The 13,227-nt window shown below is 40.5% G+C and overlaps 2 protein-coding genes across 7 annotated transcripts in view; both read left to right on the top strand.

Moving 5' to 3' along the window:
- LOC147168584 (ATP-binding cassette sub-family C member 5) overlaps nt 1–11,938 on the top strand; it is a 36,593-nt gene extending 24,655 nt beyond the window's left edge. Inside the window, exons 20-29 of the mRNA XM_086084255.1 lie at nt 303–456; nt 4,451–4,579; nt 4,800–4,986; nt 5,745–5,834; nt 6,878–7,067; nt 7,141–7,300; nt 8,143–8,221; nt 8,290–8,403; nt 9,338–9,502; nt 11,014–11,938. Of these exons, the coding sequence (XP_085940381.1) occupies nt 303–456; nt 4,451–4,579; nt 4,800–4,986; nt 5,745–5,834; nt 6,878–7,067; nt 7,141–7,300; nt 8,143–8,221; nt 8,290–8,403; nt 9,338–9,502; nt 11,014–11,106 (1,361 nt within the window). The 3' untranslated portion in view covers nt 11,107–11,938. The remainder of the gene's footprint in view (nt 1–302; nt 457–4,450; nt 4,580–4,799; nt 4,987–5,744; nt 5,835–6,877; nt 7,068–7,140; nt 7,301–8,142; nt 8,222–8,289; nt 8,404–9,337; nt 9,503–11,013) is intronic.
- A 711-nt stretch (nt 11,939–12,649) lies between these two features.
- Nucleotides 12,650–13,227, top strand: part of med12 (mediator complex subunit 12) — a 28,084-nt gene continuing 27,506 nt past the window's right edge. For all 6 annotated transcript variants that reach the window (XM_086084884.1, XM_086084886.1, XM_086084882.1 and 3 more), the window contains exon 1: nt 12,650–12,789. In XM_086084884.1, coding sequence (XP_085941010.1) covers nt 12,688–12,789 — 102 coding nt within the window. In that variant the 5' untranslated portion in view covers nt 12,650–12,687. The remainder of the gene's footprint in view (nt 12,790–13,227) is intronic.

Here is a 13,227-nt window from a genome sequence, read left to right as displayed (position 1 = left end):
AAGTTGGGTCAAATGAATAACTCACCAAATGACAATTGAATTGGGTTAAAAATGAACAAACCCAACTTTCAATTATTTAACCCCAAAATTTGGTAAAAATTAAATGAATAACCCCCAAAGCAGCCCAATTTTGGGATTTGCTTTGTGGGTTATTCATTTGACCCAACTTTTGGGCTTAATTGAATAACATAAAAAGTTGAGTCGGTCCCTTTTTAACCCAATTTGGATTATTTTTGACCCAACTGCTTTTAGAGTGCAGCTTCTGCTGTTTGTTTTACGTCGCTCATATTTTCTCTTCAAAGTGGATGTTCGTCTGACCATGCAAGCAGAAATGCTGCTGCAGAATCTCACTCTGGTGCTGTTTTGCCTGGCAATGGTCGGTATCGTCTTTCCCTGGTTCCTCATCTCCATCCTGCCCCTGGGAGCCTTCCTTTGCATTGTCAACCGTGTCTCCAGGTCAGTCAGAGTCACCTTCTCATCTCTCTTGCACCAATGTTTTAGTTTGACAACGTTAAGGGCTTGTAAAATTGGCCTGCCAAGAATATTAACTCATGATTATGGATTAGATAATGCGGATAGCTTGTATGCAGGAGTTGTCTCGGAGGGAGTAAAAGCGCAGTGAGTGTGTTGTTATCTTTATTTGTGAGCGTGCCAACCGCTATCAGTTGCTGGTTTCCTTTTACACAGCTTCCTTTCTGTTGTAAATGATTTAAAGCAGACGGGCACTTCTCTTTTTCTGCAGCTCTGCACAAATTGTGCAGTAGAGGTTGATCAAGAGCTCATTTGGTATGTTTGGAAAGATGCAAGGGGTTCTAATGTTACAAAACTGATTATGCCCGTACAAAATGCATCTTTGGTACAAAATCATGGCTGATTTATTTATTTGTTTTTAGTTAACAACCCCCTTTCTGTGGCTGATCCCTCTCCTTTTCCTGCAGAAATGTACTGACCACAGTCCAAAATAGAACTTGTATCAATTATGTAGCAAAAGGTCATAGTCTCTTCTTTGAACTGTGTGATGCGCCCCATATGTAGGATGTCTGCTGTTGAAGTGTCCTGAGTTGAACGTACGGTAAATTCCGATCAATTAACGATTACGTTTATATGAATTTCCAATGGCCCTGTTTAAGCTTAAGGAATAAAGCAAAAATGGCAACCTGAAAGGCACTTTACGAGATCAACTGAAGTGAAAAGATCCAAATTTAGGCTATTTTTTGGGGAGGTTTGGAGTCATAGGCCTAACAGTATTTTTTCTTTATTTCTGTATTTATTTTAGTGCAAGGGCTCTTGCACATTGCCATTCAAGGACAGTGCAGAACTACGCAATGAAGCTATGTCTGCCATTTAGTTGAAATATTACAACTTAAAACTACAGTCGATGCTTATTCGCAGTTTGGCACCCACAAATATTCATTTTTGTGGCATTCATGAGCTGCATACGGGCCCATTCCTGTTTAAAACAATGTTTTTTAATCTATCTGATTGTGGAAAACTTTTCAAAAATGTTTTATCAGGTCGTTAAATGAGTTAGGATACTGCACAACATATAAACCAACATTAGAGTGGTCTAATTCTGTGTAAATTCTTAGTGTAGTTGACAGTTGGTGAATCTTGAATCACAACTTTTTAAAATAATAAATAAAGAATAAATTGGTATGAAAGCACAGAATGTAATTTATTAAAGCTGCTTGTAATCTAAACAAACCTACTCAGTTGGGTAGACTTACAAGATCACAAAGGTTTTTTGTCCCTTAACTCATTCACTGCCATTAACGGTTATATACGTCAAAAATTCATTTGAACTATTTTTATTAGTTTAACATTTTTTTTCACTTTTTTAAAACAAGAGTATGAAAACCTAGATTTTTTTATTGTACATTTAGAACAGATAAAATGTGTGATTAATTGTGAGTTAACTCGTAAAGTCATGCAATTAATTACAATTTTAATTGTCCGACGCTCCTAATTTTTTATTGTAATTAATCGCATGACTTCAATAATTAACTCACGATTAATCACACATTTGATATCTGTCCTAAATGTACAATAAATAAAAATGTCTAGGTTTTCATACTCTTGTTAACAAAAGTGGGGGGGAAAATTCAACAAATAGAAATAGTTCAAATAAATTTTTGACTTAAATAGCCGTCAATGGCAGTGAATGAGTTAAAGGCCACACTACTGAGAGACTTTCACTAGGCCAAGCTAACAGTTGACTGTTTTTCCCAGACGCAATCTCTGGATTACAAATAAATGTAATGATGTATGTTTTACATCCAAATAAACGTTCCTTTTAAACTTGATTTACTGCCCTAAAACGGCTCTAAAAATAGTAATTGCTATTGGTTAATCATTACTATCCTTTGTCCTTTATGTATCATAGCATAATGTTAGGAAAGCTCCCTCTGTCTTAGCGATACGGAATGCTTGACATTTGAACAAATCTCTCACTCATGATCAATTTTGTGTATTTCTTCAGGCAACCCAGGGTGATTTCCCCTGAACATGATAGATCTGAAATAACCCCATTCGTAACGAAGTGCGCACAACAAGTTTCCTCTTTTCTTCATTGATTGTGTAAAAAGGCCTGCAGTGTCTGCGCCTGCAAACGAGCACGCATTCAGCCCTGCAAATTTATGAATCGTGCTTTTATAGCACCTTGTTTTGCATCAGCAGATAAGCCTCGGGCGTATGTGTGTGTGTGTGTACGTGCCGACGGCTGTCAACAAGGCCAGTTTGAATGGATGTCAATTCACAGCCGAGCTGCTAATCACAACTAAACTCGACAACCTGTTTTTTTCTTCTCCAATGTAGGTCTGATACAGTTACCATTACTTAAGTTTAAAAAAGACATGATAGACTGACTTTTATTTCAAATGCGGCGCACTCATGAGGGATCTCATCGTGCTAATAAGTAATGATCACCCTTGGCGATTTTTTAAAGCGATCTTCCCGAGATGTGCGGCCAAGTTACATCAAACTCCTTTCGAAATTACCCACTTCTAAAGCTGTTTTTTTTTTTTATTATTAAATTTTGAAATGAAACTGCCCAGAGCGTAAACATGTTTGTCAGGATCGACGCTTCCGAGAGGCAAAATGTCATGTTCTCGCTTTCATGAGCGAAGCAAATGATTTGTGTGAGACCTTCGAGCCGGGCATCTAAAAGTAGACAGACGATTCGCACCTTCTGTCGATAAACCTCACTCACGCTTACGTCGTGGTGTCCGGTGTCATTTTGGACGTCCAGTACTCTGTGTGATGATGCTCAGAATATTACATATGATCATGGGAAAGAACCGGCACTCTGCCAGGGAAAGCATCTAAGGATAGAAAAGCTCCACAGTCATTTGTCATACCTGCTAATTCCGTTCCCTCATTTCTCAAGGTTGTTTTTAGCACTGATGTGTCAACAAGATGTCGGCACTTCTTCTCAGATCTTAACTTGGATGTTGCCAGTAGAGTCAGCATTTTTCCACTGGAAATGTGAAGTCGATTTTGGTTGATATTAGTGCTGTCACTATGGAATATTTTTAGAATCGATTAATCTATTGATTATTGAATCGATAAATCGATTAATTGGATTCGTTTTAATTTTGCAATTAAGCATTTTCCTCCCCAGATTACTGTCCATTAACTGGTGATTGGTGTTTATTTTGTACTTCGCATTCTTATAGTGATTTAAAAAAAAAAGGGGGGGGGGATTGATGTTGTACTATGTTAACGTTTTGGTCATTGTTTTCCAAAGTAAAAACATATTTGCAAATGTCTTATTTTCACTAAACACAGAAGGTAATCAGTCTTCTTTCATGAAGGACTACGGTGAATAAACAGCAATTAGCGCTATTAGCCCGTGAGCTAATGGCTAGCTCGCGGCTTAACGGCTATTAGGTTAGCCGCAGGCTAATAGGGTTAGCGTGTGGGTGAACAGTTAGCCCACGAGCTAACAATTAGCTCGTGAATTAGCAGCTATTTGGGAGTTAGCATGCGGGTGAATGATTAGCCCGCGAATTAACGGCTATTAGGTTAGCCCGTGAGCTAACGTTAGCTCACGGGCTAACCTAATAGCTGTTTTTTAACGGCTATTTGGGAGTTATCCCGGGGTTAGCGTGCGGGTGAATGGTTAGCCTGCGAGCTAACATTTAGCCCACGAATTAGTGGCTATTTGCCATTATAGTTGGTGCAAAATCTGATAGCAAACAAAAAAACTTTAGCATGTTGCAAATCACAAAAGCTGTTTAATAAACATGTGCTTCAAGGCATTTAATCAGTCAAGTGCTGGAGTTTTTAATATTTTATTGTTCGAAATTTTGACACCAACTTTTTGTTTTCCTGCACATATATATCGGCTTCAAATATCGGTTATCGGCCTCCCTGACTATCGATAATCGGTATCGGCCCTTAAAAAAGCATATCGGTCTATCTCTAATTAAAATGTCATTTTCTTGTTCAGGGTTTTGATCCGTGAGCTGAAGCGACTGGAGAACATCAGCCAGTCGCCGTTCACCTCCCACATCACCAGCAGCCTCCAGGGCCTCTCCATCATCCACGCCTACGGACGAAAGCGGGACTTCCTCCAAAGGTGAGCTTATTCAATCACGTCTGCCAAGCAGGCTGTCTCTTCCTTCCTTGATCCTCACCGTCCCCCAGTGGAGATCCTTTAAGTTTTCCTTTTTATCTCTGCTGGTAGTATTTCTCCAAGGTTCGTAAAGGAGCCAAATGAAAGGAGGAAGCGCCGCAAAGGTCTCGATTTCCCCCTCAGCGGGCAAGGATTAAAGGAGTTTTTGCCTTGTGTTCGTCAGATATCAAGAACTGCTGGACAATAACCAGGCCTCCAACTACCTCTTCAGCTGTGCTATGCGTTGGCTGGCCGTGCGCCTCGACCTCATCAGCATCGCGCTCATCACCGCCGTGGCGCTCCTCATTGTCTTCATGCACCGGCAGATACCTCCCGCCTACGCCGGCCTGGCCATATCGTACGCGGTGCAGGTTCGTGAAGACTTTTCCGAACGCTGCAATCAAACGCCTTTTCTCACCTGACTTAATGAGGTCTCACGTACCGGGAATACTTTTTGGAGCTAGAGTGACGGGCGGCGTCCATTTGAAGCTGGCTAAAGGCGCAACGTGAGCCAAAAGTGCGGCGCGGTCACATGATCACACAAGTCTCTTGCTTGTTGTTTAAACTTGACATCAAGCTTTATTTTTGTGGCATACATTTGAATTAGCTACACTGTAAGGCCTTTTTTTGTATTCCCTACACTCTAAAAAGAGAATTGTTGACCCAATTTATAAAATAAAATCTATTTTTGGATCGCAAAAAAAAACTGCAGCCGGCAGTCCGCCACAGACGTTAACTAGTTGCCGAAAACCGCACACTTTTAATCCTGCACAACTCTCTCGGCACTTTATTTAATCTGCCATGATATGTGCTGCTGTTTTGGTTAGCAACAGAGTTCAAATGGGCACATCAATTACACTTTTTTTATGAACAATAGGCTGTAAAAATTGAAATTATTAAACTTACTATCGTATTCTTTAGGGGAAAAAGATAGCAAGTGTCTATTGTGGTCCGTTCTGCTACAAAGTACAAACTATAATTGCACTCAGCTACTGTACTGTATATCTTGATTAATTGATGGTTAACTGGAGTGCGTTTAATAATAATAATTAAAGCAGCAGCGTGTCAGTCGTTAACCTTCATCTTTTCTCTCTCTCTCTCTCTCCTCCCCGCTTCATCTCACCTGCAGCTGACTGGCTTGTTTCAGTTCACTGTCAGGCTCCTCACAGAGACGGAAGCTCGTTTCACATCAGTAGAGAGGATTAATCACTATATAAAGGTAAGTGACAAAAAGGCTGATGTACTCAAAGCTGGCAGATTCCTGGGCTTGTCCCGACATACCTGTAACATGGTTTTCGAGGTGATGTTTATTTGTGTTGGCAGGATTACACACTCAACACTCAACCCCCTTCCTCGTTATTAAAAATGCTTAGTGGGCGTAACTAGACGAGTCAAAATACTGCCAAGTAATACATGTTAACTAGTGCTGTCACTATCGAATATTCTTAGAATCGACTAATCTATTGATTATTCAATCGATTAATCGACTAATCGGATTCATTTTAATTTTGCATTCAAGCGTATTAAAAATGTTTTTTTTCTCATTGGTGGGGGGATTTATGTTGTACTATGTTACCGGTTCAGTCATTGTTTTCCAAAGTGAAAACAGAATACAGATGTTTGCAAATGTTTTATTTTGATTAAAAACAGAAGAAGTCTTCTTTCATGAAGGACTACAAAAATCAGTGAATCATTACTGTTGATATGCTGAAATCTGAGGTTTTAGACCATTTTAAATTAACTGACTCTCTCCCAGCCATTTTCACTGAAACAACCCCCTTTGCTATAAAAACATGGAACCTACCAAAACAAAGATTAGAGTCTCTTCATTCATCAAGAAAAAAAAGTATATTTCTATTTTTCTGTTTTGCAGCAATTAGCATAAGAATATAGCTAAGTTTCATCATTATTCACAAACCAGTTTAAAACAGTGGGGAAAAGAGCTGGTTGCAACATGGCCCTGGTTGATCTCTTATACTCTGCTGCCACCTGCTGGCCGTTTTTGTAATAACTACCATTGCTTCAAGCGTTCTTTTCAGTTCAGAGGCTGCATCAAAGCCTTCTGTGTTGCTCTAATATAAAAAAACAAAAATAATACGATTTGGGACCATGGCCATATTTAAAATAGAATGTGTTTATACGTTTTTGGGAGCAAAACCTTGCTCTTTAAAACAAAATTAATTAATTATCTTACCTGCCTTGTGTACAGTATTACATTAGGAGCTAATCTAACTGTCCACGCGCATCTCTTATTTGCCTCAGTCTCTAGAAAGTGAAGCACCATGCAAAATCCAGACAAACGCTCCCGCCCTCTCCTGGCCTGAACAAGGGAAGATCACCTTTCACAACGTGAACATGTGTTATCGCGATGGCCTGCCGTTGGTGCTGAAGGGTCTGTCCTTCACCGTCCAGCCCGAAGAGACCATCGGCATCGTGGGCCGCACCGGATCAGGTTGTTACCCCCGCAGCTTTCACTTTTTTAATCCATCTGTGCCATTGTATTATTGACGCCCTCTCCTCCACAGGGAAGTCCTCTCTGGGTCTGGCGTTATTCAGACTAGTGGAGCTGGCGAGAGGCTCCATCACTATCGACGGTGTCAATATTGCCCGAATCGGCCTGGACGACCTGCGGAGCAAACTAGCCATCATCCCACAAGAGCCTGTGCTCTTCATCGGCACTGTCAGGTGATTCGCTCTGAAATATTTGCTCCAGCAAAGTTCAAGCTTTGCTATCTGATGAGAATAGATTTTAGTCTGTGGAGGGCCTCGGTTTATATGTTCAGAGGAAGCCATACAAACGGCTCGCAATGAACTAGTTTAGATTACAACAAGGTTACTGTAGCCGTTTTTTTTTTACAGAGAGTTGTCAGGATTTTCTTTTTTTTAAATGTGTTCTGGCATACAGTGAGTTCAGAGGTGGCAAATCCAGGTCCAGAAAGTAAAAACCCTGCCACAGTTTGGTTTTAGCCCCAGGTGCTAGCTAGCTAGCTAGCTCCCTAGCAAGTAAACGAGCACCATGGGAGCTAGCTAGCTAGCTAGCTCCCTAGCAAGTAAACGAGCACCATGGGAGCTAGCTAGGGAGCAAACATGAAGGGACAAACGCAAACCATTGCAAGGTCGGAGGTGGCAAATCCAGGTCCAGAAAGTAAAAACCCTGCCACAGTTTGGCTTTAGCCCCAGCTAGCACCCTAGCAGGTAAACCAGCATGCTAGGGAGCTAGCTAGCTAGCACCTGGGGCTAAAGCCAAACTGTGGCAGGGTTTTTACTTTCTGGACCTAGATTTGCCACCTAATATAATAGAATAATGAAGTTATACTTTTATAGATGAAAATGATACAGTATTTTGCCAGGGGATTTAAAGTGTTTCGATACATTATTACATAATAAATATTTCAATAATCTGATTGTTAGCGTAGCGTCCATCACGCTACATAGACCCAATTAGTAGAACAAATAAAGCACCCTGAACCTCCGAATTGCGAGGCTGGCGTTCTTAATATCAAATGGTTGTTTTGTTTATGCAACAGGACCAACTTGGACCCATGGGATCAGTACTCAGACTCGCAGATCTGGGAAGCGCTGGAGAAGACCCATATCAAAGAAATGGTAAGAGTTGACATGCCATGCAAATGAATAAAGCCTCCTCTGACACTCTGTGTGATCATGACCCTCAGGTGAGCCAGCTGCCTCACTCCCTCCAGTCCGAGGTGATGGAGAACGGCGAGAACTTCTCGGTGGGCGAGCGCCAGCTCCTCTGCGTGGCCAGAGCGCTGCTGCGCAACAGCAAGGTATCGGCTGTTCTATTCCACATTTCCCGCTAGAACGTATAGCTCAAGGGGACATTAGAGGTGATGTTAGAGGTTCATGATTTAAAAAAACAAAAAACAAACGCATTTTCATATGCTGAGGAGTAAGGGAGCTGCTAGACTGGAACAACATTGCCCCCTCGTGGTGGGTATTATAATTGCAGTTTCTTCTTCTTCTTTTTTTTTAAATCAAGTTGGAGAAGTGCATTTTTTCCCCCTCACAATTTCAACCAGTTCCCAAAGGGGACCAAAGTACATACACTTCAAGTGTTGTGATTTTATTACAGTTGAAGTTGTTTTCTGACCATCTTTCTGCCCTCCATTCTTTCATTCCTTCCTTCCATGTATCATTCCTTCCTTTTCTTAAAACGACTTCCTTCCTTCTGTCGCACCAGTTTTTACTTTACTCATCCTTACCATCCCGCTGTTCATCCTGCTTTTATGCCTTCTTTTTTTTTTACCTCCTTCCTTCCATTAGTCGTCCCTTTATTTTCTTCCCTCACACCAGCTTTTTATTCTGTATCATGACTTTGCTTAAAAATAATGTTCTGCCTTCCCTTGATACATGTTCCCCCACTGTTTTAAACAGATTGGTGAATAATGATGAAACTTAGCTATTGCCAATTGCTGCAATAAGGAAATAGATGGAAATATACTATATACTTATAGACTCTAATCGTTCTTTTGGTAGATTCCGTGTTTTTATAGCAATAGACACAATATTCTGTGAAACTCCAGTAAAACAGCCGGGAGCAAAGGGGATTGCTTCAGTGAAAATGGCTGGGAGTGAATTAGTTAACAGAAATAAGCGGATCAAATATTTACTTGGCACAATATTTCACACTAGAGACACCGTTATTTGTATACAAATACATTAAAATGTCCCCTTTAATATGCTACTAAACATTTGTCTCAGATCCTCGTGCTGGACGAGGCAACGGCGGCCATCGACACAGAGACAGACGGCCTGATCCAGGAAACCATTCGCTGTGAATTTGGCAGCTGCACGCGCCTCATCATCGCCCACCGTCTCAACACCGTGATGAACTGCAGCAAGGTCATGGTCATGGATAACGGCAAGGTGCGGCACTATTTCAAAAAACGCATTGAAACAAACATTACATTTATTATTGTGTGTTCAGCAAGCTGTCTCAGACCGGATTCTAATCATGGTACTTTTTCAAGGAGCTCAAAAGATTCATCAGTGTGCAGCCTAAAATAACAGACAACATGGGGACAGACCAATAGTATTGTGAGAAATATCAGTTGACCCTATTTGGACACCATAGTTACGTTAATAACGTTTTTTTAGGTTGTCTAAATTGAAATTGGAAGTCAAGCAGCTTCACAAAACTGCCACTGTGTAGTGAAAAGGCAGCCTCTGTTGCGGTTAGTCTGCCGAAGCATCTTTACACCTTTCATAACTTTTTTTTGTGTGTCATGTCACCTGCCGAATGGAGATCCAATATCTTCTCCCAGTTGTTGCTTTTGTCTCAGCCCTCGCCGAATCCCGACGGACGTTAACCCGGCTTTGTTGTTGCTTTAGTTCTCATCGCTGCTTTGCACGACTTATGAGTAGAGAGGGGTAGAATCAAAAAAAAAAGAAGCTGCAGGTCAGGAAAAAACACAGTAATCACACTTAGCACTGGTAAGAGTGTAAGAATGTATTTATTTATTTTTGCTAAGCAGCTAAAAATAATTTTGGGCCATTCTACTTTGGTTGGAGGTTTGATGGAATTGTTTAACTCTGAAAAAAGGCTAACAAGTATCATGATTAGCATCTAGCCCGAGGTGGCTTCTTTAACACACGTCTCATTACACTTTTCCTCTTTGCATTCACCACTTGTGGCAAAGTGGGTCCACCGTTTATACTGAGCCGCCTTACTGAGTATTTACATTAACTAGAGGAGTCCTTTTTTTCCGTTACCTTTTAATATATTTTTTTTAATTCGTTTATCTCATTAAATTGGTAAAATTTAATTAGAAATTGTAAAACTATGTTTTATTACATTTATCATGAATTTTGGTTTAAAAGTAAGAACAAAGTAATTAAATATGAATAATAATCAAATGCATAAATTAATAATAATAATAAGCCATTTAATTTATGGTAAACCTATTTTTTTTAACCTTCTTCTACACATGACCATCTGTCTGTTTAAAAACAAAACTAACAAAAAAATGTGGCACTAGGGCACAAAAGATTGTGCAACTGTGTTTTGGATGCTCACTGAGCTGAAGGGGTGATGGTTGAAAAAAAAAGTTTTGTTTCAACGTTAAGACATTTTTGGTTTGGTGTTCTTCATTCAAGGAAAAACAATACCGCTTTTGTCCATATGGTGCCGCCATAATCAACAAAAACTGAAAGTTGCTTTGTGCTGCTTTAAAAGTAATTGTTCTGCCAGCCATTATCTGTCGCTAGCATATAAACAAAGATACATTATTTTTAGATGCCCTGTCAATCACTGCTATCTAGAGTGAGTCGATTGAATTCTTTTTTTTATTTTTATTCTGATTCTGCCTTTTTTTTTGTTTTGAATTCTGATTCTGCCTCTTTTTTTTTTTTGAATAACCTTTCTTTTTTTCCCCTAGATTTTGGAGTTTGACCATCCCCTCACTTTGCTATCAAACGAAAACTCCCGATTCAGAGCCATGATCGAGGTGTCCGAAAACCAAAGCAAATGAAAACCCGGAAAATATGCATGCCATGCTCAAAGAAAAACACACCTAAATAACCCAACAGCAGGGTTTACCAAAAAAAAACAAAAAAACAATACGGTAGGTTGTGCTAGTAGCAATGACAATGTGACGGATGACAAAAACCAAAGATCCTGGGACCATGTTTCTCTGAACACCATAAAGGACCGCTTTCCCTTCCACGACACCTGCAAGCCAAATGTTACACTGCAAATGAAACAGAGCGAAAACTCTGTCTACGGCACTTTATTGAATTTATGTTGACGCGTTTCTTTTTGTTCCTCTGCCTCCAAGAGGACCGCTACATAATGTAATGATTGTTTTAGTGTAATTAGAGTGAAATTATATATTCAGGAACCATGTTTATGAGGCACTTAAGTCACGTACAAGGTTTTTCTTAGCTGTTTTAATATGTGCCTAGAGCTGTGCAAATGTACATGTTGCAATTAGCCATGTCGTTAAACACTGCATATCGATACTGTTATGCTGAAACTGTTCCTCTTACTTAATCTAGATGCTGGAATTTGAATTATGCACCTATTGTTTGTAAGGCCACGGTCAGTACAGTGTGTTTCTCTGTAGCTGAGTCAATATGTGTCTTCACGAACGCTGAGGATTGTTGTCGTCTGCCTTATGCTGTATGATTGCGCAAAACAATCACGACGAGTGCAATATGTTTTTGATTGCATTGCTGCATTTTCCAGATTGCCTTTTGTACACAGTTGAAACTTCCAATGTGTACTTTTTGTAAATGGTTGAGTTTATTAAGAGGAATTGTTTTGTTTTGTTTGCCAATAAAAGTTTTATTGTATAATTGTCACTCTATTTCATTATTATTGATTTTTGTGTGTGTCCAGGATGTAGTATACAGTAATGTAATTGCTTTTTGTTGCAAATACAGCCTTAGATTTTTTTTTTTTTTGCAAAAGCAAAAGGTTCCTACAGTATGTCTTCTAAATGTGACACAGCACTGAGAAGATGCATTGCATGATTAAAAAGAGACAAATTCATGTAAAATGGAGCTTCCAAATTGTGAAATTTAAGACAGACCCTACGATCCACATGCAGGCTTCTGCCATCTCTTCAAAATGTGCGCACACTCACAGCCAACAACGAGGCGCTCTTAAGCGGTCACACATATTCCAAGGTTCAAGAATTCTAGCCTACTTCACCACCTATGTCTTGTCTTGCTGTAATCGGCTCGTATTAGTGCTCTGTTTAATACAAGCAAACCAGCCAATCCAATCCAGACTCACCCACGTGGATCTGCAGCGAGTGTGCTGTGGCCAGCTGCTTGCCTCTGCTTATGGAAACCCAGCATCAAGATTTTATTACATGTTCACTCATGGAGGCAGCAGTGAGTGGATTGCTATGATAATAGTATTTAAATATGCAAAAATATTAACTAAAAAGTGGATTTGGAAATGTCACTTTATTTTGACGGTCCAAGGATAAACTTCCGTCTCTTACTTTGAAACGATAGGCGCTCACCGGACGTGCTTGTTGTTGTCAGTGCTGGGTTAATACGGGCCGGAGGAGGAAAGCAAGCACTGGCTGTGATGCCGCTGGATGATGGCTGCCTTCGGAATCCTCAGCTACGAACACCGGCCTTTAAAGCGGCCCCGGCTCGGACCTCCGGACGTTTATCCGCAAGATCCCAAGCAGAAGGAGGTCAGATCATTTTCCGTCTTTTACGTTAAAGTGGACACGGGATTTTTCAGTGGAAGCTGCTATGCGTTAGCTGCGAGGCTAAGCCTAGCTAGCGGCGGATAGCCTGTTCGAGCTAGCCCCCTCCAGAGACGACTCGGGCCTGGGCAATAACAATGAACAACACCGCAGCAGACTTGTCACTTCTTGAGCTTGCGCGACAGCTCCAACAACGGGCTTGTTTAGAACACCCACGTTCACTAGCTTAGCAGGAAATCAATGCAGTTGTTAAACGGGGATTGACGTTATTATTTGGAGAAGGGGGGTTTAAAAGTTAAACATCGGTTTGTTAGTTGGCTAACTATGCGCAGCCAAGCGTGTGGTTTAACTCTCATTTACTTTAAATGTCTTCTCGGCCGAGCTTTGGGACTTTGATAATTGCTCCTGATCTATTATTAACCT

The sequence above is a fragment of the Leptonotus elevatus genome, chromosome 9 (assembly GCF_054856555.1).
Source record: "Leptonotus elevatus isolate MCC_2025b chromosome 9, RoL_Lele_1.0, whole genome shotgun sequence".
In the NCBI taxonomy this organism is placed as follows: Eukaryota; Metazoa; Chordata; class Actinopteri; order Syngnathiformes; family Syngnathidae; genus Leptonotus; species Leptonotus elevatus.
The sequence above is the reverse complement of the archived record's forward strand: the minus strand, read 5'-3'. Positions and strand labels throughout refer to the sequence as shown.